Source organism: Sus scrofa, chromosome 5, assembly GCF_054392235.1.
Source record: "Sus scrofa isolate SSC_HxYL_T2T_F1_AM1 chromosome 5, Sscrofa_HxYL_maternal_Yorkshire_Landrace_v2.0, whole genome shotgun sequence".
Lineage (NCBI taxonomy): Eukaryota > Metazoa > Chordata > Mammalia > Artiodactyla > Suidae > Sus > Sus scrofa.
In genome coordinates, this window is record NC_139387.1 from 76,055,299 (window position 1) to 76,078,893 (window position 23,595).

Below are 23,595 nucleotides of genomic sequence, written 5' to 3' on the forward strand. Positions count from 1 at the left end.
AGGGGGCGTGAGGCCTGGAGGAGCTGCACTCACCCAGGTCACGGCTGGCATCCAGATCTGGGTGCCCCAAATCCAGATCTGCTTGGGGGATGCCACCCAGCCCAGAGGGACACACCGGGACCCAGATCCACTTTGCCACCTGAGCTCTGAGGGGTCATGGGTCATCTCAGTCCCCAGGGCTGTGGTTTCCTGTCTCTGACTAACCTGACAAGGAGTCCTGGGCACTCGATAAAAGGTCAGGTGACTCCACAGCCTGGGGAGGGGGGTGAATACTCAGGGCAGGAGGGGAGTCATGCAGGAGCAGGCCTTCGTCATGCATGTGCGTGACAGGCCGTCCACAGAGACCTCGAGTCCTGGGAGGCTGGAGTCAGGCCCTGGATGGGGCAGCCACAGTGTTAACAAGGTGCCCGCCGTGGGCCTCAGCCACCAGCTCCCCAAGGTGGGCAGGAAAGGACAGGGACCAGCCTCAGTGGTGCTGATTGGTGACATCCCCAGATTGCAGGGAGGGCTGGCTGGCCAGATAAGGAGGTGGCCTGAGTGTCAGCCCTCTAGCGCTCCCTGGATGCTGTCACAGAAGAGAAGCCAGCTTAAAAATGCTTGGGCCACCCAGGGTGACACAGCATCACAGGGCTGACCTGGCTTCTCCATGTTGCAGGCAGCAGTTTTTCTTACCTGCCTGAGTGGTTTCCTTGCACAGTCTCTTCCCAGCAGTGCCCAACTTTAACATGGAGGGGCCGGGGACTGACAGCATAGGAGGCACCCACTTTGGGGTATGGGTTAACATTTGGGGTCTAGGGCCGGAGGAGGGCTCAACTGAACTGAGAGGCACTTGCCCTCGTTGGGGAAGCACAGGGCAGATGACTGGACCAAAGTCCGGGGCTGTCACTTTCCTAAGGGGGGGGGCAGGGAGGGGGGCCTAAAAGGGCTGACTTCCTAAAAATGCTCAGGGTGACTTTAGGATGGGCAGCATAGAATAGTCCTGATGCACATAGCCCCCTGTCCCACCCCACCCAGGCGGCCTGACTCTGGGCCCTTGTGCCTCGGCCTCCTCCTCACTCAGAAATGGGATGATAATGGCATGTCCTCCTCGGTGTACATATGTGGAGCGTGGACAGAGCAGGGCCTGGCCCGGAGTGTGCCTTTAGCAAGTGTCGGCCCTGTCTGTGCTCTCTGCATCTCTGCCGGCACCGTCAAGGTCCCCTCGTCTCCGGGCGCTCCTTGGCCAACTCAAGGGGCAGCATGGCCCATTGGAAAAGATGAGTCAGAAGATCTGGTTCTGGACCTGGCTCTGCAGTTTGCCAGTCCGGGATCTGGGAGAGGTTGTTTTATTTCTGCATCTGTCCAATTGGGAGGTTGAGCAGGCCCACTGCAGGACTTGCTATCAAGGCCCTGCAGAAAATGACAGTGCTGGTGGGCGTGCTGGGGGAGTGGACCCCCAGTTGATCCATGGGGCCGAGGAGCTGGACAGCGCACTGACCAGGAGGCCCTGAACCAGGTAATCACTAAGATTCCTGCCAGCCCGAGCTGCCCTGGTAACACAGACCAGAGGCCATCCACAGCTAAGCAGTGAACTGTGGACTCTGTGGTCAGAGATCTGGGTTCTAGTCCTGGCTGGTCAGTGCCTGCTGTGTGTCTCGGGAAGGTTTCTCAGGCTCTCTGGGTCTCAGAGGTTTGGATGTGACGACCTCCGAGGTCTCGTTCTGCTTCAGGATGTGTTAGCTTTGTGAGCGCAGGTTTCCCCAGGAAATGGAGGAGGTCCCTTCTTTCAGGAACATCTGTCCCTGTCTTCTTCGTCCTCCTGTGAGGCTCCACGGACAAGGCTGGAAATTGGCCGTGGTTGGGGGAGTGGAGCCAGAAGAGCAGAAACCAGGCCCTTTCTCTGAAGTCCCCCACCCCCACCCCACCCCCCAGCTCTCAATTGAGAATTCAGGGTGGAAGGGGTGTTATCATAGCTGCCCATTTTTCTCTCAAGAAGGTGTCTATCCTGATAGTTTGATGCAGAAATCCGGGCACAAGGGCCTCCCTGGGTGTGGGGAGTGAACCGTGGCTTATCCCTCTGGACCCCAGCACGGCCCGCGGGAGGGTCAAGAAGACCTGGGACCCAGGGTCTCTGCAGACTGAAGCTGCTCGAGGCCTCTGTGCAAAAACAGCCGCCCTCTGGAGCTCGCAGTGCACACTGCTCAGGTCCTGGACCCAGAGCCCCTGGCCCTCTGCAGGCTCTCTGGAAGCAGCCAGAGAACAAGGGGCAAGAACAGAGCCACTACTCTGAACTTCAAGGAGAAAGGTTGAAAATACTATCTCCAAATTCCAGTGAAAAGTCTTCAAGTCAGGTCTCTGCCTCGAATGGGCGGGTTCCGCCTCCCCCACCCCAGGCTGGTCGAGCCCTGTGCAGGCAAGAGAGCTGGAGGAGGGGGCTGCCGGGGGCTGGCGGTCCTGGGTGGAACAGGCCCCGCTCTTTAAAAGCAACTCCGAGCACACATGAGGGAAAATGAAGTCCGGCTCAATCTAAATAAATAAAAGAAGGGAAAAAAGTTTCAGAAATCTGTGTTTACTCTGGCACGCGACTGGCCTCCACTGCTTTTGACATATTAGGAAAAATTTTGGCAGGGCCCCATGAGAAGCACTTAAAAAGGCATATGTTTCTTCTCAGAATACAAGGGGCTTGGAATGTATTGTTTAAACAAAATTCTTACGAACCTTTGATTCATTTTTAAAATATATATCTGTGTATGTTTGTTTCACGGGTGCTTTCCGTGGCATTACCTTCCTTAACGCCCTCCCTCAGGCCATTTGAAATCATTATTTTACTGACCATTTTTGCCAATTGCGTGGCCTTAGCGATCTATATCCCCTTTCCGGAGGATGACTCCAACGCCACCAACTCCAACCTGGTAAGTGCACCGTGGCGTCTCTGCCTGCCCCTCGGCGCAGACCTGAGCTTGGATCATGTGCATTCAAGCCAGACCATGTTCGCTGCACAGAGGTCGGCCCAGCTCCATCTCGAAGTCTCTTTACCTCTTTGTTCAAATCGGCACATGTCTAAGGTTAGCCTGTTTTCAGAGAGAGGATTGCATTCTGGTGGTCTGAGCTGGGTGTGCATGAGTGTGCGTTCTGGGCGCGCCCGTGGGTGCTGGGAGTGTCCCTGTCCTCAGGGGCAGGTGTTTGCAGGGGCCAGCATGCTCTCGGGATCGTCGGGCGTCGTTTGCAGGGCGTCTGTTCCGCTGGTGGGATTTGCTCAGGTGATCTGCCGATCGGCGCACGGTAAATAATTTCTAGGAAGCTTTTAGGAAAGTTTGTGGTTTGCAGCCAAGATGTACTGTTTAGTGTAAAAGGTTTAATGTTCTTGGGAAAGGCAACTTTCCATCTGGACAGTGGGGAGGCCAGGGCTGGCAGTTTGGGGTTAGTATGTGTCCATGGAAAAAGTGTGGAGACTGTTTACTTTGGGCCGAGGGTGAAGTCATCACAAAGGCCTCTGCGCCGTCTGGGCACGGGGGGAGCAGGCCTGCGGAATGCAGCTGGCCAAACCGGGCGCCGGGGATGCTTGGCCCGCCTCTGCCCTCCCCTCCCAGGGCACCATAGCGCCCACATGACCCCTGTAAAGCGCATCCTTCCTGTTGTCTGCACCTTCCTCTGGTCTGTGAGACTGGACTGTCCTGTGACAGTTTCTGGGAGAAGCGGGAGGGTCTCAAGCCACCCTCCGCTGTCTCTGGCTTCTCCTGATGTCCTGGGGCGATGTGTTTTCCTGCCTTTTAGCCATTGACACTTTTTCTGGGCCCTTCGGCAAGTCCCTCTGATGTTCGGTGCGCTGCCGGCCCATCTCAGGGAGGTGGAGCGGGGGGTCAGACCCCTAGCTGGCTGGTGAGTGGAGTGAGGACACGGCCGCCAGAGCCTTGGCCCAAGTTCATGCAGCCTTCTGGGGCGTGACCTCGCCTCTTAGCAGGCCAGAAACCTTTGCCATGTCGACAGAAATACACGAGGAGTGTCACAGATGGCCCCTGGAAAAGCAGGAGCCTCTTCCATTGGTGTCACTTTTTCTCCCCAAACCCCTGTAGCTTCATGCTTACTCTGAAACCGAGAAGAGAAGAATCGCGTGCAACTGGAAGCCAGTGAAGCATTGGGGCCCCTCAGCCCAGAGCTGGGGACTAGCAGGGCTTGGATGCCGCACAGGTGGGCGTGCTGGGCCCACACCTCTAGGCTGGAGTGGAGGGACTGCGGTTTGGAGGTCACTCCCCAGAGCGATGGGCCTGCTCTAGACCCAGATGGTGGTGATGGTTGCACAATGTGACGACTAAAGATCTCAGGTCGTGCACTCACGTCCGGCCAGTTTCATGGTGTGTAAATTGTACCCCAATAAAGCTGTTTTGAAAAAAGGGTGGCAGAGGCACCAGGCCCACACCTGTCAAGGCAGTAGGGGGGGCTTTCAGGTGGAGGGAGAGCGGAGGTAGGGCCACCAGGATTTGTTGGGGAGTGACACTAGGGATCTGGGGGTGCCCGAGAGAGTGAGGGGCTGGAGGGGTTCTCGTTGCTAAGGCAGCTGCTGCCCCTCTTGAGCCAGAGGTTGGGCAGTGACTTAGTTAAGGAAGCGTGTGGGGAAGAGGAGGGGTTCCTCCACCCTAAAGGCAGGCACGTGCGTGTGCACACATACACACACACACACACAAAAGGACACAGACATGGACACACATATACACACTCACACAGACCCACAGGTACATATACACAAACACATGGACACACATAGATACCAACACACGGACACGCACAGACCCACACAGATACACACGGAAGTGCTTCCCTGGTTGTGCTCTATCCCTGAGCCTTTGATGGACACACGTGCACATACATGTGTAAAGTTTTAATGGGAATCTCCCTGAGGAAGGGTCTGCACCCTGACCTCCTTTCTGCTCTATCCTGGGGCAGTGAGGGCCAATGGACGAATGGCAAGGGGTATAAAAAAACCCCTAAACAGACAACCAAGCAGAGCGCCTCACCCCCCCGCCCCCCTGCCCTGTGGCGGATGAAGCCCCCGCGGCGGATGCATCAGGATGCTGACCTGCCCAGGGATGCTGCACCATGGGTGTCATGGTCAGGACGCGCCCCTTCTTCCTGCTGCAGGAGTTTCTGTCATCAGAAGCCCCTTTGCAAAACTTTCCCCCAAACTGTGGCTTTGGGACCCAGTTACTATCTAGTCCCTGTCACCTCTGTCACCATTTCCCTGCTTCTTCTAGCTCCTTTTCCTGCATCTCCTGGACTTGGACCAGGGTTCTGTCTGCGCCTCTCATCTTGCTTTTCTGTCCTCTCCCTCGGTGAACTCAGTTACTTCTGCAATTTTTCCTTCCCTTTCTACGGAAATTGTTTGTAGACGATGTCTCTGGCTCCAAGCTCTTTCCAGAGGCCTGGACCAGCATCTCTCAGGTTGGCCAGGCCCATGGACCAGCGCAGTGACTCCCAACCCTGCTTGGTTGTTGTAAACGCCTGGAGAGCTCGAATGGCACAGACTCCAACGTTTTGGAAGATCTGACTCAGATTTAGTAGTTCGGGGGCATGGGCCAGGAATATGCATTTTTAAAACTCTTCGTGGTAGGGTGATGTGGTCACTAGGTGCTGTGGGCCAGGGGAAGGACTTCAGGAGAAGGTCACATTTAAGGGCCAGGGCGGGAGTGAGGGAGACAATTTGAGTTCAACCAAGGAGCCCCTGGAAGGTGCAGGAGGAGATGTCCTATCGGGGCAGGTGTGGGTCTAAGCTCTGGTGGCAGTTTTTGCTGGAGAGGGACGGGGATAGGTGGATGGATGGAAGAACCCCAGGCCTGGCTCTGAGTACCTGCTGCAGGTGCAGAGGGAGGGGCAGGGCCTGGAGAGCCTGGACTGTGTGGGTCTCGGGGGAAGGAGGAGGAGGGTAAAGGCCCTTGGTTGGGGGGTTGGCCAGAGAGTCGGAGGGAAGTTAGAGAGAGCAGAGTCTCAGAAGCTAAAAGAGCAGAGACTTGAACACATCAAAATGAACCGGGCGCTGGTTCACACTTGTGTCTGGCTGGACCACAGCATGAGCTGGGCTTGGGGCTCCGTGAGGGAGGAGATCCTGCTGCAGCCTCAGCGGTCCTTGAGGAGGAGGTGCTACAACGATGTGTTGAGTTTTGATGACAGAGACACCCCCTGTCACACCAGAACGGGGTCCCCTGAAATGCAGCTGGAGAATTCCCAGCGACTCTCGTAGCTGGTTTTATAGTGAGACGTGGCAGTTCTGGAGTCCCAAGAGTCACCTGGGGAATGGGCTACAATGCCTGCAAACCATCCCCTGCCCCCGGAGTCGGTGTTTCTAAGCCTTTTGGGAAAAGTGACCAGAATGTTTATGTCCTGTGGGTGGGTCCCCATCAGCGCTCCCTCTCCCCACGGCTCAGGATCTGAACAGAAAGAAAAGACACGTCAACTGCCTAGAGGTTTCCGACTGTCGGGTCCAAGAATAATCCTTTTAGCAGAGACACTGGCACCATTGTGGGGAGGGGCCCCCTGCCCACTGTGGGTTCACCGCCACTCCTGGGTGGCTTCTCTGAGAAATCTCTTGGCTTCCTCCCTTCTCTCCAGCCCCTTCCTCCCCCACCTGCTTAATAGAACCCCGTTTATTTTCCTAGCACTTTGCTCCCTTCTCTTTCCAGGAGATGAACAGTGTTCTAGTATGGCATTTTTTTGGGTCTTTTCCTCATTATTTAAGTAAGGTTCTGTTTGTTTTATGCTCCATCTAACATAGGCTGTTGCACCCAAATCCTTCATCTTTGTTATCTTTTCCTGGTGCTAGTGGAGCAGAAGGAAACGGGAACTGGTCCATGACATGATGCTTCTTTCTGCATCATTCACAGTCTTGTTTTTGGCAGTGCTGCCTGCCACGCACAGCAGCCCATAGAAATGGCACCATGACCCCCTCCCACCGCCACTGCCCTGCAGGTAAATTGGACCACGTCTCTTGAGCCTGTTGCCAGCAGAGTGGACTCATGGTGTGTGGGAACCTCCCAGTTTCCTGCAAGCCCTGAGGTCCACACAGACTTGGCTTAGGTGGAAATATGAAGAGGATATATTTGACACTTGACCTTGTCCAGAGAATAGGGCTGTGTGCTTTCTGGAGCCAGAGCCAGGCAGTACCTGGAGGTGGAGGTAGGTGGGAGGAGGCCAGAGGAGTCATGGGTGGTCGAGAGGGGAGTATGCTGGTCAGAGAGGCCTGAGTGCTGGGAAGAAGGCTTGGGTTGTCTGGTTTCCCACTTATACTGTGAATTGGGGGTGACAGTGAGCATGGTGGCCTAGGCTGGCCATGAGGGTGGGTGAGTCAAGGCACATGGACCCTTAGAGCCGTGCCCACACAGGATGGTGTGTGCTGCCTGGAAAGCTCCCGGCCGGAGGCTGGGGGCCACTGAGACTGGTCCTGGAAACAGGTGAACCCCGTGGCTCTCCGGAAGAGCTTTTGTGGGAGAGGGGGCAGAGGCTTTTGTTTCTGGCGACTCTTACCTAGGGGGCTGGGTGTGTATGCTCTGGTCCTACTGCTCAGGGAGGGGCAGAGGGGCCTCCGTGGCTAGAGAAGGAGCCCTGGGCCCCGAGGCGGGTGAGAGCTGGTGTTTGAGGGGTGAGCAGAGTCACCTCAGCCCTCGTCCTCTTGCAGGGAGAGGGCACACTTTTGTCCTCAGGTTTGCTCTGGGGCAAGAGGTCTCTGTGGGGTGTCCACGCATCACGAGTCACAGTCACGGCAGAGGGAGAGTCAGGGCTGCTGTCGGCAGGTGTGTCCTCACACAGAGGTCCAAGCTCTGCGCAGATGGGCTTGTGAAACACAGGGACAGGTGACCACAGGGTATGGGCCACGTGGTCCCCATCGCAGCCTGCCTGGTCCTCCGGCCTCCGGAAGGTGCTTCATCTGGGAGGGATCCCCTTGGAGGGTGCAGCTGAACTGCTCTGGGCCGGGGTCGCAGGGGCTGACCCAGGAGAGAGGCCTGGACTGTGTGGCCTCCCTCAGTCACTGAACCTTTCTGTTTGCATCTCTCCTGGCAGGTGGGGGCCGCAGATACGGCTTAGTTATTATAGTTACCTTTATCGAGTGACCACCAGGCGCCGGTGCTTTGCACACATGGTTCCTAATCCCTGACAGTAAATGATCATATCTATTTACTTGTTTACTTGAGGGTAGAGACTGGATCATTGCTCTCTCCCCGGTGCCTGGGGCAGGAGCTGGCATACGCCGGACTCTTGATAAATATTTGTTGAGCCAGTGGACAGGAGGATGAGGTGGTGGGGGGAGAGGCAGGGCCCTGCCAGATGGTCTCCCTTTGGTTCAGAGGAGCAAAGTGACTGGTGCGTGAGGGCTGCTGGTGGCTCCCACCCTGTGTTCTGCCAATGAGGGACTTTGTGAGCAGAGCAGGAGGGAGAAGGGAAGGTGCCCCAGAGATTAAACACCCCCGGCAGCGTTAACTTTTATGAAACAAAAGCTTGGTTCTGTTGCAAAATAAATTGGGTAAACACTGAGGTAACCCGAGTTACAGGATTGCTGACCCTGAGTCTCTTAGCTCAGTCCTGATGGGCCCTGTGTATGTGTTTGCTCCGTGTGCAGATGCTGACCACAGTGCCGTGTGCAGACACTGGCCACAGAGTCGTGTGCAGACACTGGCCACAGTGCCATATCTACCCAGTCATTTAAGCCTCCTAATAACCCTCTGGGATCTTGCTCTTGTCGTCCCATTTTTCAGATGAGGACACTGACACCAGAGAAGGAGGTGGTCTGCCCTTGAAACACAGACGCCATGGTGTGGGGTGGGCCTGCGTCCTTAATGTCATGTGACCGCTGCCTCCATGTCCCGAGGCGTCGTGGCTCCCTGGACGGGGCAGGGCGGGCATCCCCTTCCCAGCCTTCACCGTCACAGACAGCACCAGGTTTAGAACTGCCCGTGGTGGAGAAGCCCTGTCCCCAGGACCAGTGCCGTGGGGAGAGATGCAGGATGCGTGGGGAAGCCAGTGCAGGGCAGCCGCACCCAGGCCAGGTGTCTGACAGGCAGAGGGAGCCCCGTGCGCGATGAAAGGGTTCCCCTCCCGAGCGCAAGAGGCACCATCCACTCTGCAGTAGGCAGTGGACAGGGTGAGCGGGACGAGGCTTTGAAGTCTAAGTATGTGACACCTCTTGCTCTGTTTTTATCCATTTGTCTTCATTTGGGGGGATTGTTCGACAAATACATTCACGTGCTGTGTAATGGCACGCCTTTCATGCACCGAGCTCCTTTTAACCTAAGTGTGTTTGAGGAAGGTCTTTCTAGAATGTAAATATCAAATCTCCGGATCTTTAAAAGGAAATTCTGGGTCTATTTCACCCCTTTCCAGTGCTGCACCAGCCTCCGACATTTCGGGTGTTGAACCTGCTGTCAGGCTGCGAAGCCATCGTGAGGCAGGGGGCAGCTCGGTGTCTTGGAGCTGGGGTCCCGGAGGGGCCCCTCGTGCTTCTCAGGGACGGGCCTCAGGATGTGTGCCCCTGCTCCTGTGGCCTGGAAATGGGTCAGCAGCTCCATCCAGCCGTGTGCTCGGTGGGAGCAGGAGGACCGAGGGGCTCACAGGAGTGAAGTGCGTCAGCTCCCGCCTGTGGACCTGAGAACGTCGATTTTGGCTTCTTAGGAGTTTGTCCTCCTTTGCTCCCTTTGTTCCTGCTTCTCCATGACAAGTGTTAGCTCAGCCACCCCCCTAATGATGACAGAGACGTCCACGCTGTGGGGCCACGCTATACCGCAGGCACCGCTCTGAGAACCAGGCAGTGCCCACTGGCCTGGCCCTCTCTGCACCCCTGGGAGACCCTTGAGAGTTAGAACCACCACAATTTAGAGACAAGAAAGATGAGGCACAGAGAAGTGGAGGAGCTTGCCCTGGGCAGCACAGCCATGACGCAGGGGAGCAGGGGTTCCAGCCCAGGTGTCCAGGTGCATGGGTCTCAAGACCCTTAATGCCTATGGGTCCGGCCCTCCGTGGCCTCAGGGAGGGTGTTTGCCTCTGTCATCGGGACCTCACGCAGCAAGTGTGCCACGAATGTGAGGGTCTGTTCACAGTGATGCAGGGGGTGTTGTGTCTGTGAGTCTGGAGGTGTCTGGAGCCCCTCAGTGCTATCTGGAAGGCGCTGGAGATGGATGAGTGGGGAGCTGTGATCTCAAAGCAGGTGTAAGGGCAGTGACCCGAGCTGGGGTCATCGTCCCCAGTTCCGGCTCCACTGTCTGTGGCCTCGTCACTCCACTTCCTGGACAGACCAAGGTGGTGACTCCCACGGAGGTGTCGCGGCTGGTCCCAGAGGAGAAGATGGAAATGCCAGCGGCCGGGGGTGGAGCTGAGTTCTCACGATGGCAGTCGGCACTCTGTCATTGGAACAGACGTGCCCTGCCTGGGGCCTTGACCCCTTTCCTGGCAGGTTCCCCTGTGAACTTTTCCCGCAGCCTCTTCTCAAGATGACTTAGGGATGTGAGAGCTCAGAGCCAAGCTCCCAATTTAGTTCCTGACCTTTCCAGGCTGGATGGGAGTGGTGTGGCGGGGGTGGGGGTGGGGGCCGGGGGCCAGCGGGAGTCATTGGCTTCCTGCGAGGCCCGGACTCTCCCTCTGAGCGGCCCCTCACGGGCACCTAGTCCAGTGCTCTGGCTGTGAGGACTTCCCTTGCCGGGGTCCTGCGGCCTGCCTGGCCTCCTCAAATGCAGAAAACGTCTGAAACACAGGCTTGTCTGTCTGAGGTCTGTGCGCAAAGTCAGGGTCTGAAACATCCTGTCTCTGGAGACAAGGGGGAGGCCCAGAGAGTAACGGGGCATAGGGTGTGTGTGCCAGCGGTGGGGGGAGAGGTGCGGGGGGGGTGTCAGGCCTTGTGGAAAAAGGTGTGGAGGCTGAGAGGTGGCTCTAGTCCCCCCACCCACCAGGCTACAGTGTGTGGATGAAGGGGCCCCACAAGCAGACGGGGCGGCCCTCCCCGCCTCAGGGACAGCGAGCAGTACCTGGTCACTCCCCTCTCCCCGGCACGTGCACGGCCGCTGTGTCCTCAGGAGGCCCCCCAGGTCCAACTGTGGGTGAGGGTGAGGCAGGAGTCAAGGCAGCAGTGGCGGGGGCACGGGCCCCTGGAGCCTGGGTCTGAGGATGCTCACGGGCCCTGCTGCAGGGTGGGGTGTTGTTCTGAGGGTGAGGATCGGGGGGGGGCTTGGTTCCCCCCAGGGGGGCATAGGGAGGCATCGTGAGAGGTATTGTGTCTTCTCACGTCTGGGACCTTCTGTGTGCCGCCTGTGGCCCGGGTGGATGTCACCAAGAGGAGAAGCCCCAGAAGGTGCGGGTCACAGAATCACGATGAGGGCACCTGTGAGAATGCCTCGGGGACACCGGGGTGCCTCTGGAGGCTCTGGTCTTGGCACTGCTGCCCTAGTTACCTGGCAGCTTCTCTGCACCAGGTTCAGGAGGGAGCCATCTGCCATCCCACAGGACAGGTCCCAGCTCCCCCTGGGGGCTGGAGAGGCGTGTCCGCCCAGCTGCAGTGCCTCCTGGGCTCCAGCCTCAGCTTCTGCTCTCAGAGGAGGAGGGCCTGGTCTCCATCTCTGCCTCTAGGCCGAGCGCCCAGTGCACATGATGACAGCCTGTCCTGGTCCCAAAGGTGTCTGCTCATTTGCATCATCCCCCCACTTTGGGGGCGGGAGGCCAGGTTGACCTGAAACTCAGGCAAAGGAGTGAGCACTGAGCTGGGGCTGGATGTCCTGCACGGCCACTGCTGGCCTGGGCCCTTGGGTACAACACCCGACCTTTGTGTGTGCTTCTGTCCCAGGCTCCGTGCCTCCCACTGGCACCTCGTTCAGTCCTCCAGCAACCTGGAAAGGGAGGGGACGGTCACCCCTGTGACCAGAAACACCCTGGTGCTACGCTGGGTGGTGAGGACGAATGGGTGCCCATACCCAAACCCTCTCCTCTCCTGCCCTGACACGTGGCCGGGCCCAGTGTCTGCATCCTCAAGGTGGGGCTGGAAAGGTGAGTCCTTTTTGACCCCGAGGGCGTATGGATTCTTCCTTGAATCCATCGCAGCACAAGCTGACAGCACTCACGCCCACTTGCTAAAGGGAGGACATGGAGGCATAATCACTACACAAAAGTTATTTTTAGGACTCGACCAAAATGAAGGAAAATCAGAAAGATACTTGGTACTGTTCTCCCTCACAGACTGTATACTGCGGGGGCTTTAAAGAGCTTTGTTGCGAAGACTGTTGACGTGGGGTTTCCTGGCTTTGTTTGTGGGGGGGAGTCTAGTTATGTTGGAGGAGATGCTTGTCCTAAACTTACGCTGACTCCCCACCCCCATCCCCAGTGGGACATGCTGTATATATATATGCTAAGGTGTATCTTTGCTTTAAATTTGCTTAAAGACATTGGACTATAAATCTGTAATTGCTGGTGTTGCATTATTTGAAGACAGTGACCATGGTGGGCTGGTTAGTTGGTCCATCTAAGCACAACTGAGCTGGGCCCTGCTGTTGCCTGTGGTCCGCAGCAGGTGGGCCTCAGGCAGAAACGTCCCACACAAGCATGGAGAAATCAGCGCTGAGACAGGGGAAAGTCAGGGGGCGAATGCAGGATTCTGAGATACTAACGTGATTGGTAGAAAGCCCCAAAGACTGGCGGGTTGAAAAGTGGTAGAAAAGGTTTTCCTGGGAGAAGTTCTCCAGGTAAAGCCCTGAAGCCTGAAGCTTGTGGGCAAATGGGCCAGCCCAATGGTCGGAATGCCAAAATTGCAGGTAAGAAAAACAAGAGATACGATGCCATGCGAAAGGTATGATTTCAACCTAGAAACCTAGGTTCTCATGGTTCGATCTAGGGACATTCTTGGAGTGATCTGCATTCACTCGTCCATAAATGCTTACTGAGCACCTGCTTTGTATAAGACACAGCCGTGCTTAAGGCAGATGCCCTCACGAGGCGTCACTCCAGGGAGCAGTACCAGCATCTAATTAAGAGACGGATCACTCAATTATAATTGGCCTCTCAGATATGTATGTTTAGGTTTGGATGTGACTATATGTAAGTTAATATTTCATTTAGGCTGCTGAAAACACAAAACCCAAACTAATGATCGCCTTATTGCCTAGTAGGGAGGGCTGGATCATGAAATCTCTGAAGTTGTGGTGAATGCCATGCTGTAGGGTAGGTTGTGGAATTTTTAATCCTGCTGACATGGCCTCTAGAACTTAAACCTTGAGATTTGCTGGATCAGAGGGGTTAAGAGTGAGGAGGGAATTTCCCACTGTGGTGCAGTGGGATTGATGGTGTCTCTGAAGTAGCAAGGACATGGGTTCGATTCCTGGCCCAGCACAGTGGGTTAAGGCTCCGGCGTTGCTGCAGCTGTACTGTAAGTTGTATCGCCAGCTTGGATTTGATCCTTGATCTGGGAACTTCCATATGCTGTGGGGTGGCCAAAAAAGAAACAAACAGAAAAATGTATTGTAAAAAAGAAAAAAAAAATGAGGAGGAAGGATATGTGGTTGTTGCTTGAAGGAAGGTCACACCTGTTGTCAGGTGCAAGGAGAAGGTTCTGGAAGGACCGAATGGAGACAGCTTGTCAGCTTTTTGCCATGTTGGGGTCAGGAGGGAGCACCACTTTGGAGAGATCATTCAGCAGGAAAATGATGTGCAAAAAAGTTCCTGCCTTTAAAGGATGTTTTACTGTTGAGAAGATGCTGCCTGATGTCATGCGTTACCTCTCAGGATGATTTGAAATTCTCTGTTGCCAAAGTCATTTTTCTCTCCCTGTAGCCAGACATTTTTAGTAAAGCTTGTTTATTTTTATAGAAATTTTTTGCTTTTTAGGGCCTCATCCATGGCATATGGAAGTTCCCATCCCCTTGCGGCCACCGGCCTCCCTGAGCCTCGGTTTCCACCAACTCCTCATCTCGAATCGTGCCGAGCCTCCAGCTCGGGCTTTCCAGGGAGAATGTTTCTAAAAGCTCTTTGAAACCGTGTGGCATTATTCAGATGGAAAGTGTTGTTGTTGTGATTACTGTCGGCCCCCGAATTCCAACGCAGGCTGGTGGCAGATGGAGAGCGGGCGTGTAATATCTGTCCCTGGGCAGGTGTTGTGGGTGGGTATAGACCAGGGACCAGCTGCACAGGGGAGGCCTGGGCAGGGTCCCCTCTCTGGGAGTTTAGGTTCTGATTCAGGTGAGGGGAACCCACAAGAGAATCACGTAAAGGTTGAGAGAGATGGGAAGGAGGTGTGAGGTCAGCCTTCATCAGAATCATCAGAACCAGAATCACCTTCTCGCGATTGTCATTAATAAGTCTTTGCTGAGCAGCCGTGTGTGGCGGAGGAGGCGGGTTGGTGGGGAGTCGCATGGAAAGATGTCCGAGGTACAGACAGGATTCCTTCCTGCAGGGCAGGTGTGGGAAGTGCTGTGGGAAACAGGGAGGGGTGCCCGGTTTGGAGGTCATTGTGAAGGGTAGGGTCCAGACAGACACAGAACCATCTGGAAAGCCAGTCCACATTTCTGTTCATTGCCGGCATGTAATTACCCGTTTTCCCATTAAGCTTGAAGAGGTTGCTTTCCGCTCTCCGCACCTTGTCTTGTTTCCCGGCGGGTGGGGAGAGCACGAGAAAAACCCCGTCATGCCGCCCGTCCTCTCACCATCTCCTCCTTTTACAGGGGTTTGTGTGACTTCCTGTGACTTTTCATTCAAGGTCAAGGTCTGAGGATCAACTTGATCGGCTGTGTCCAGCGCTGCAGGGCAGTGGGAGATCCTAAAAGAGGGACAGCACTCAGTGTAACAAAACACACAAGACTTTCGCAGTTAGAAGGTGGGGGACCAGGAGGCACTCAGTTCCACAGAACACGGGATCTAGGCTTTAGCCCTCCTGACTTTTGTTAGGGAAGGTGATGTAGGTTAACAAGCAAAATCAGGTGCAGGCAGTGACAAAGCCACCTCTTAGTGAATAATAAAGGAAACTACTAGCACCCAGTTACAGGTGCATACCTCTAGGGCATAGTGCAGCTGCTCATGGTTAAGGCGTAACTCCCTTACCTTGTCTTCGAAGGAGACCCTCTACGTTCGAACTCTGCGTCAGCAGTCCTTAGCTTGTTGTGCTTTTGCACAAGTGCCAAGTTTGCCTTTTGCAGAGTTCAGCAGTTCAATGGTCGCCAACACTGACCCGCGTAGAGCCAGGAATGGGGGTTGTGGGGGAGGAGTCCACCAGATGTGGGCAGAGGACAGACGGGTCCCCCTGGGGTCAGAGCACATTCATGTTCGGGAATTCCCATCTGCACCCCCTCATCACCCCAACTCCACGTCTACACAGTTCTGGGCTTAAGGACTAGGGTGACATCTGGAGAATGAGCCCAGGGCACAGAGACACTGCAACCCCCTTGGGGTGTGTTTCAGGAGCCCCAGAGGACTCGGGTCACAGAGGCTAAGTTATGAGAAGGGGGCTGAGCAGAGAGGAAGCTGGGGCTGCCGGGGGTGGGGTGCAGGTGCCGGCTGCCTGGCTCCTTCCAGGCAGGTGTGCGTGACGTTAACAGGACGAGGGGGTTACCACCAGCCTCCTCGGGCAAGCTTGGAGTGAGAAACGCCAAATACAGCACAGCCAGCGCTCCGCTTTAGTGGTATTGGGGCTTCACCTGAGTTACGATCCGTTAGTCCTTCCCGGGGCCGACCCCTTTGGGGCGAGTCCGGTGCTTTCCAGTGGCTTGTTGTCAGGAGCAGACAGGAGGAGAGGCGGTGCAGAGAAAAGTGCAAGGCAGCTTCCGGATCAGAAGGCGAGGAGAGGTGAGGTGACTTGGGACATGAAGGGAGGCCTTCTCAGGAACCTCTCTGGGGAACTGAATAGGCAGCAGTTCTCCCCCAGATGAGCCATTTTGGGAACTTCACCCCAAGCACGTGGGTTTCCCTGCTTTCCTTTCTGGGTGCTAGGATCACCCGTGTCGGTCTCCCAGGTCCCCGTGGGAAGCAATGTGCCCTCAGCGCATCTGGGACCGTTTAGGAGGATGCGGGGGTGGGAGGGCGGTCCATGGGGGCAACTTCTAAAGCTTCTTTGTTGCTTCTGTGTTCACCTGCACACATACACACTTGCACTTATAGAAAAACGGTCAAAGCTTTCAGAACTTTCTGAAGGAATTCACATGAGAAAGTCATAAAGAAATCTCTGAAGTGCCCTCCGAGTAGGGACGGAGGAGGAAAACAGCCTAAACAGATCACAGCGCAGCAGAGCCATCATCCCCGCAACCCCAGAAATCTGATAAATCTCTCGTGAAGTGAACTCCCTCCTGCGTGACAGTCTGTCTGGAGCTGTCAGCTCTGCCTTCGTATTAAAATACTGTGTTGAAAGGACCTGCCACGGAGATATTGATCTCACTCACAGGCCAGGGGCCTTGGATCTTGTCTTCTAGCTGCCACTCACAGACCCGTGTGTTAACCCCACCATTCACGTTTCATATTTAGCCAGATCTCTATGGCAAGGCTGGGGCCCTGATTTTTGGGAACATATCCTGTCAGGGGGTCTGAGTCCCACCTTCCTTGGTCAGACTGATAATGGCTGCGTGGTTGTAGTTCTGCAGCAGGTGTCTGTGCCAGGGACTCTGCTGTTTCCAGCTCTAGTCTGCAAACGGGAGAGCAGGTGTAGGGGAAGGTGACCTGGCCCAGGTCATGGGGAACCACGTTCCATGTGACTCTGCTTATTCTTTTCCAGCCCGCAAAACATTTGCCACCATGCCCAGCCCAGGTATGTTACCAAGGAGCCAGGGGCAGGGTGGTCTGGGTCTGAGACCAGGGGCGAGATGGCTGCAGCCCGTGTGTGACTTGAAGCTGCCTCCGGGCAGGCTGTGTCCATGGGCCTTACTGCTTGTCATCCCCTCTGGCCGGCTCTGAAAAATGTTCTTGGCCTTTCCAGTGGACGTGCCACAGAGAACTTGATTTTTCCCGGCGTCCCTTGGGAAATGATGCTATGCATATGGGAAGATGTGGTCTTGGCGGCCACCCGGGCGGTGGCAGAAACCGTGCCAGATGACATGTGGGGCTTCTGTGGAATTAACGCAGAAACTGATGAGTCTGCAGGGCCTGAGAGCTGACAAGGGACGTTTGAATGTCTGAGGTGAGGAAGAAAGGGCGGCTCTGACCCGTTTTGGGATTGTGTGCTTTGTGCTTGTAACCCTTCAGAAACACTCAGACAAACGCTCATGCTCAGAAGCCTGCCGGGCTGATGTGCGTCCGTTCCAGGCTCCAAGCCAGGGGAAGGAGAAAGGCAGGGCAAACAGCACGGGAACACCGTGGCCCTTCCTCCTGGACTCACTTGAAAAGCCAGGACCTATGTCACGTTTCGAGTGCAAGAATTTTCTCTACTGATGGCTTTTGGAAAACAGGAGCCTAGGAGATGCCCAGCTGTGGGAATCTTCTAGTAGCGAGAGCAGGCTGTTGCTTTTCCTGGTTTTCAACAGTATCTTAATTTTCCTATTTATGAACCATCCACTGCACTGGAAACTTTCTTGGCCCTCTTCAGGAAGGGTTGGTAGCCTGAGCGCAGGGGAGAGGCTTGTGTCAGCCGAGGGCAGCTGGCGGGGCCTGGACTTGGGCGGCACATTCCTCTGGGCAGGTGCAGGGTCCAGGCTGGGGCCTGGGGGGAGGGGACGTGGGCACAGCCAGTGGCTCAGGACCCTGAGGGCACCAGAGCACCTTTCCAAGTCAAGACAAGACTGTCGGTAGGAGGCTGGCTAAGGACCAAGGCTGGGTCAACCGGGGATGGGGTCTCGGGCACAGAGAGCACATGACAGGGGCAGGGACCAGGACCAGGCAGGAGGGTGGGCAGAAGATAAGGGGCTGGCACCTCCTATCAGCAGGGGTTTCCTGTGCTGCTGGGGGGGCCGGCCCTCAGTCCTGCGTTCGGCTGCCGGGATCCTGCAGGTTGAGTTGGGTTCTGGCGGGAGCATAAGAGCAGGACCGGGTCTCCGCCTTGGTCTTTAGAGGAGCCACTGCTTGGGAGAGCAAGTGGTCAGTAACTGACTGACCAACAGGACTTGACCCACCTCCACCCCCGGGGATGGAGCAGAGCGAGGAATCCCCACCTCCTGTTCCCACGGTGACATCCTGCCCCTGGTGACGCCCAAGCTGGGCTCCCAGGCCCACAGCCCACCTTCCTTGGACCATGCATGCATGTCGGGGGTGGGGGGTGGTTCAGACAAACGAGGGCCAGATGTCACCAGTGACAGAAAAGACCCTGTCATGCAGCATCCTTTCTCCCTGTTGTCCATCCCTGGAGCCTGCAGGACAGTGTCTTTCTTTGGAGGTGAGGTTGGGGCTGGGTTCTGGCGAACAGGATGCTGGCACCCCCCTCCCTGCCTCCTGCTGCTGTGAACGCCCTCCTGAAGAAGAGAACAAAGCATGGCCCGAGGGACGGCAGGGCTACAGTGAGGGGCGCTGGTGTCAGCTCCCCCACCAGCCTGGCCCCCTCCGGGGAGCTGGTCAGCCACTCCCAAGAGAGCACAGTTATTTTGGTCTCTGTCCCTGCAGCTGGATTTATAATTCAGGCTATTCCTTGCTTGTTGGGAACATTGATTCTAAAAAAAATTAAAGATAGCAGTTGGATAAGAAGGCCAAGACCAAGCGACACGAAGAAGAAAGGTTACTAGAACAGGGAGCTGTTTCACGTGGAGGACAGTGCCTGGAGAAAGGGTGGGATCCCCCCACCCCCGCCCCCAGCTCCAGACGCTGGTCCCACAGCCCTTTGTGCTCGGTGACACGAGGGCTGTCGTCCAGCCGTATTCTCACAGTGCTGGGAAGTGACAGACACAGTCAGACTGGGAGGCGGGAGAAGAAGGTGCTGGAGTTAATTCCAGAAGAACCAGCTTAGGGTCCAGCTGCCCTTCCCGGTCAGCGTGGCACAGACGGCAGAGGGAAGGCCAGAGACAGCCTCCCTCTGGTCTAACTTTAATCGTGAGTTTTCGTGTCCAGTGAGTCAACGGAGCACTTGGCTCGCCGTTTCATCCTCAAACTGCCTCTTGCCGTTTGCCTGAGGATCTGGCCCTTCCTCCTGAGAGGAATGAAAGATAGCGCTCAGCTCATCGGAGGCAAGTATTCTGCTTGCATAACTCTCCATTTTAGGATGGTGTCTCCTCTTTTAAAAAAATTGCGGTGAAATGTACCTAACATAAAATTGACCATTCGAACCATCTGGAAGTGTCCGCACAGCTCCGAGGTATTAAGTCCATTCACATTGTTGTGCAGCCGACAGCAGCAACACCTCCAGGACTCGGTCGTCTCCCCAGATTGAGACTCTGTCCCCAGTAAACACTGAGTCCCGGCACCCACCCTTCTCTTTCTTGTCTCTGAATCTGGCTCCTCCTGTTCCTCTCAGGGGAAAGCACACAGCGCTGGTCCTTCTGTGGCTGGAGGCCCCTGGACGGAGGTTGGGGAGAAGTGGCGGGGGCCCCAGCCAGGAGGGACTGGGGTCTGTGATCTCTGGGGATGTGCAGACCCCACGCTGTAGCTCTGCTTTCCCTCTGGGCGGGGAGGTAGCCCTGGGCTGAAGTGTCCTCCCCCATCTCACGTCCCTTCCCTGGGGAGGAGGGGACTGGTACCCGCCTTCTCGTGTGCAGCCGTGGACCATGAGTAAGACAGCCGGAATGTGCCTGGCAGAATATGCAGTGTTAACTGTCTCAGAAGAGCTGAATAATCACAGAGCCCCTTCAAGCTCCACCACTTCTGTGGCCCTCTCAGCATCCTCGGATGTGCCCTGCCTCCCTCAGTACAGGGTGGAAGTTCTCTTACATCCTCTGCCTTCTCCGCAGGGACATTCCTGAGGTCTCTTCTCCGACCAGGGAGAGGGGAGATTTCCCACATAAACTCCAACAGGCTTTTCCAGAGGGTTTCCCCGTGATCCTCCATCCGAGAAACTTGGGTTCTTTCTTTCTGATAGCTGGAGGCTTGGTCACCTCCCCCCGTGACAGGCCTGAAGCTGAGATGGCCCCCTGCCTGGGGCATGGGCGGGGCTGGTTGGCAGGGGCAGTGCTGGGGCCTGAGATTGTGTGGCTGGGCAAGCAGGTGGCCAGGGTGGGTGGGATGCCCCTGGAGTGATGCTGGCATCTCTGCCGAGGGGCCTGCTGTAGCCGTGGTGGTCACTGCATCCAGCCTCCTGGAGCCACTCCATGCGTTGGGTCAGCAAAATGTTAGAGGGAGGGAGGGAAGCCAGAGTGGCCGTGATGGACTCTGGGAGGGAGGACCCCAGTTCCCCAGCCTGGAGCCCGGATTTGGCTTTGGAGTCAGCCTCACAGGGGTCATGTCAGAGTGTCCAGGACCTGAGAGGTCACCTGTCCTGCAGATGGAACATAAAAGGCCAACAAGCCCTGTGGCTCAGACAGGTAACCCTACTTCACTTGAACTTCAGTTTCCTTATCCAAACAAAGAGATTACCCTAAAAGGGTCTTTAAGGACATTTTCAGAATGCTCTATAAGTGAGATTTGATTGCCATTTTCTCTCTGTGCTTTGGCTTCCTTAGAACTGCCTGGAATAACTGGCTTGCTTTTTAAGGAGTGGCTGCCCTTGGTCCACTTTCCTCATGTAAAGACTCCATCAGTGGTGGGACCCACAGCTCCCAGCTGTGCCAGGAGAATATTGGATTGTGAGGGGAGACACCAGCCACGTCTTAGAAGACATTGCCAATTCAGAGCCATTGTAGGGGAGCTTTCCACTCACTTTGAAAAGTCTAACGGTGGTTCACGCTTCAGAGAGAAGCATTTGTGCATCTGAGGATCTTCTCTCTTAAACTTTGGGCAAGTTATTGAACTTCTCTTTCTTTACAGCTCACTCCATAGCTCCCTAACACCCCTTGTTTTTATTATTAATGCTGCAAAGGATTTTTTACTAAAGGGTAAAGATGTGGAAAAGAATACGTAGTTGAGGTAAAACCACAAGGATGGAGCTGACAAATGTAAGGTGGGATGAGAGAAGAAAGATGTAGCAGTAATGTCCCTATGAAGCTAAAAACAGGCAGAACCAAACCGTCTTTCAAAGTACATGGATAGGTGGTGAAACCTTCAAGAATAGCCAGGAAATGGGGATGGCAAAAGTGGGTGGTGGCGCAGGCGGGAGGGGGGATGGCGTCGTCTGGGGAGGGTCATGTGGGGTGCTGCCAGTGTGTGTGTCCTGATCTGGATGGTGGTCACAAGAGAGGTTGCTTTACGATTACTCATTAATCTGTAAAAATGTGTTTCATGCACTATCCTGAATATATGTTCTGTTTTATAAAAGTAGAATAAAGTGGCATGGTAATGAGGGAAAAAACCACAGCAGCTTAGACATTGTGATTGAATGCTCTCCTCCAAAATCACGCTAAAATTATGGTAAAGGATCTTTAAAATATGCATAAACCACAAAGATAAAATGAATGGAAAATAAGACAACAGCAACCATATGTGTGTGCATATATATATATATATATACACACACACACACACACATGTATATATTGGAGGACAGGGTTTTTATTTGTTTGTTTTTTTGTGTGTTTGAAATAGACTTTGATGACCTTTAGGGCTCTGGAGTCTTTGCCGTGATCCTTAACAACCATGTGGCTACAACCAACCCACCAACCGCTTTATAGGGCTTTGCCTCACTGATGATTTTGCAGAGGCCTCTCTGTTCCTCTAGTTTTGGTGATGAGCAGCCTCAGTTCAGCGGATCACTGATCAGCACAGAGTCCCTCTACCAGATTTTTCTCTGTAGGCTCACCACAGTTGGATGGGAACACACACGTGTGGCTCAAGCAGGGCTCTGGTGGGTGAGGGCATCTTTATCACCTCTTTTAAAGCTGAACTGATGTCCATTTCACCCCAGAAGCAATGCCTTCTCTTTTTTTTCTTTTTGGTCTTTTTGCCATTTCTTGGGCTGCTTCTGTGGCATATGGAGGTTCCCAGGCTAGGGGTCGAATTGGAGCTGTAGCCACTGGCCTACACCACTGCCACAGCAATGTGGGATCTGAGCCGCGTCTGCAACCTACACCACAGCTCAGCAACGCCAGATCCTTAACCCACCGAGCAAGGCCAGGGATCGAACCCACAACCTCATGGTTCCTAGTCGGATTCGTTAACCACTGAGCCACGATGTGAACTCCCAGCAATGCCTTCTTGGACCATGGTGGTGGGTTAAGTTTGGTGCTGAATCCAGAGCTTGCCATCTTAAGAGGCCCTGGCTCCAGGCAACCCAGTGGTGCCCAGGAGAGACCATAGCAGCTTCGACAGCTGGAAGCCATATGAGATGACTCGATCTTAAGCTGCAGAGAGGAGAAATGAGACAAACTTGCAGCTCACAACTCCCAAAAGGGAGTTAAACTTAGGGTTGGTTTGTGTTAGCATTAGGGTTAGGGTTTGGCAATTAGTGGTCAGGTATCTTTGGAAGGAGAGCTGAAAACTGGAGATTTGTTTCAAATCTGTTTAAGAAGGACTTGGACCCCAGAACCCCACTCCCTCCTAGCAGTCCATACTCCTCCCCACTTCAGTGGGAGACTGGACGGCTGTCCTCTATTGAAGGCCAAGAGGAATCTCTCTGGCTGTGGTGTGGCTGGCACACCTAAGATCAGGACACTAGGGGGGGCGATGGGCTGAGAATTCCCAGCTGTCTTGCCCCTCAGCTTTCACAGAGAAGCCCCTTGGCCTGTGGTCTCTAGGCTGGAGATCTGAATATCCTCCAGGCATCCTTCCAGCTGGCAGTCTGGAAAAGAAAGCCCTGAGGACCCGCCAGAGTCCACCCAGCAGACCAATTCTGCCGCTGCCTCTCTAGCTGAGTCTAGTTGACAAGTCCCCCCCCTCCCCCGCCCCGTCGGTTTTCTGTTGTTTCACTCTTAAATGTGACCCATCAATTAAGATCCCCTAAATATTTGAGGATGTCCCTTAAAATGAAAATAGACACCAAAGCAAACAAGCAAAGGATGCCTATTTAAAACAGAATATGAAAGAATAAACCTTGAAAAAACCCACACCAGCACCACTGATATTCTTTTCTGTCTTTAGAAAGATGAGAGAAGACGTAACTTCCCTTGAAACTGAAACTGATTTCTATGAAAAAGGAACATTCAAGAAGCAACAAAGAACTCTTAGAAACTAAATATGTTGTAGCTGAGAGCTCTGAATCATTGGAAATCAAAATTAATGAATATCCACGAAAGCAGGGCAAAAAAATTAAACTGGAAATTAGGAGGAAAAAAAAAAAAACATGACAGTGAGATGACCAGTCCAAGAAATCCAGCATCTGCTGGAAGTTCCAGAAAGAGATCACGGAATTGAAAGCAGGAGGAAACCAACAGTGAGCCAGTTCTAGGATCCTTCCTACAGCTAGTGGCCGTTGATTTCTAGGTTGAAGGGCTCGTGAAATGCCAGTACACATGGACACATCATGAAAATTTCAGAAAAGGGGGACAATTAGACAATATTACAAGTTTCTAGAGAGAAAAATAAATACATTACAAAGGATCAGGTATCAGGCTGGTGTCAGGTGCTTTAACATGGGAAGCTAGAAGATTGGAGCAGTGCCTTCAAACTTCTGAAGGAACATGATTTCCAGTTGGGAATGTTATACCCAACCAAACCACCACTCAAGCAACAAAGACATTT

At 54.5% G+C, this 23,595-nt stretch overlaps 1 protein-coding gene across 50 annotated transcripts in view; it reads left to right on the plus strand.

The window, feature by feature from the left end:
- CACNA1C (calcium voltage-gated channel subunit alpha1 C) overlaps nt 1-23,595 on the plus strand; it is a 438,324-nt gene that overhangs the window by 49,395 nt on the left and 365,334 nt on the right. For all 50 annotated transcript variants that reach the window (XM_084957093.1, XM_084957107.1, XM_084957092.1 and 47 more), the window contains exon 3: nt 2,786-2,891. In XM_084957093.1, the coding sequence (XP_084813219.1) occupies nt 2,786-2,891 (106 nt within the window). The remainder of the gene's footprint in view (nt 1-2,785; nt 2,892-23,595) is intronic.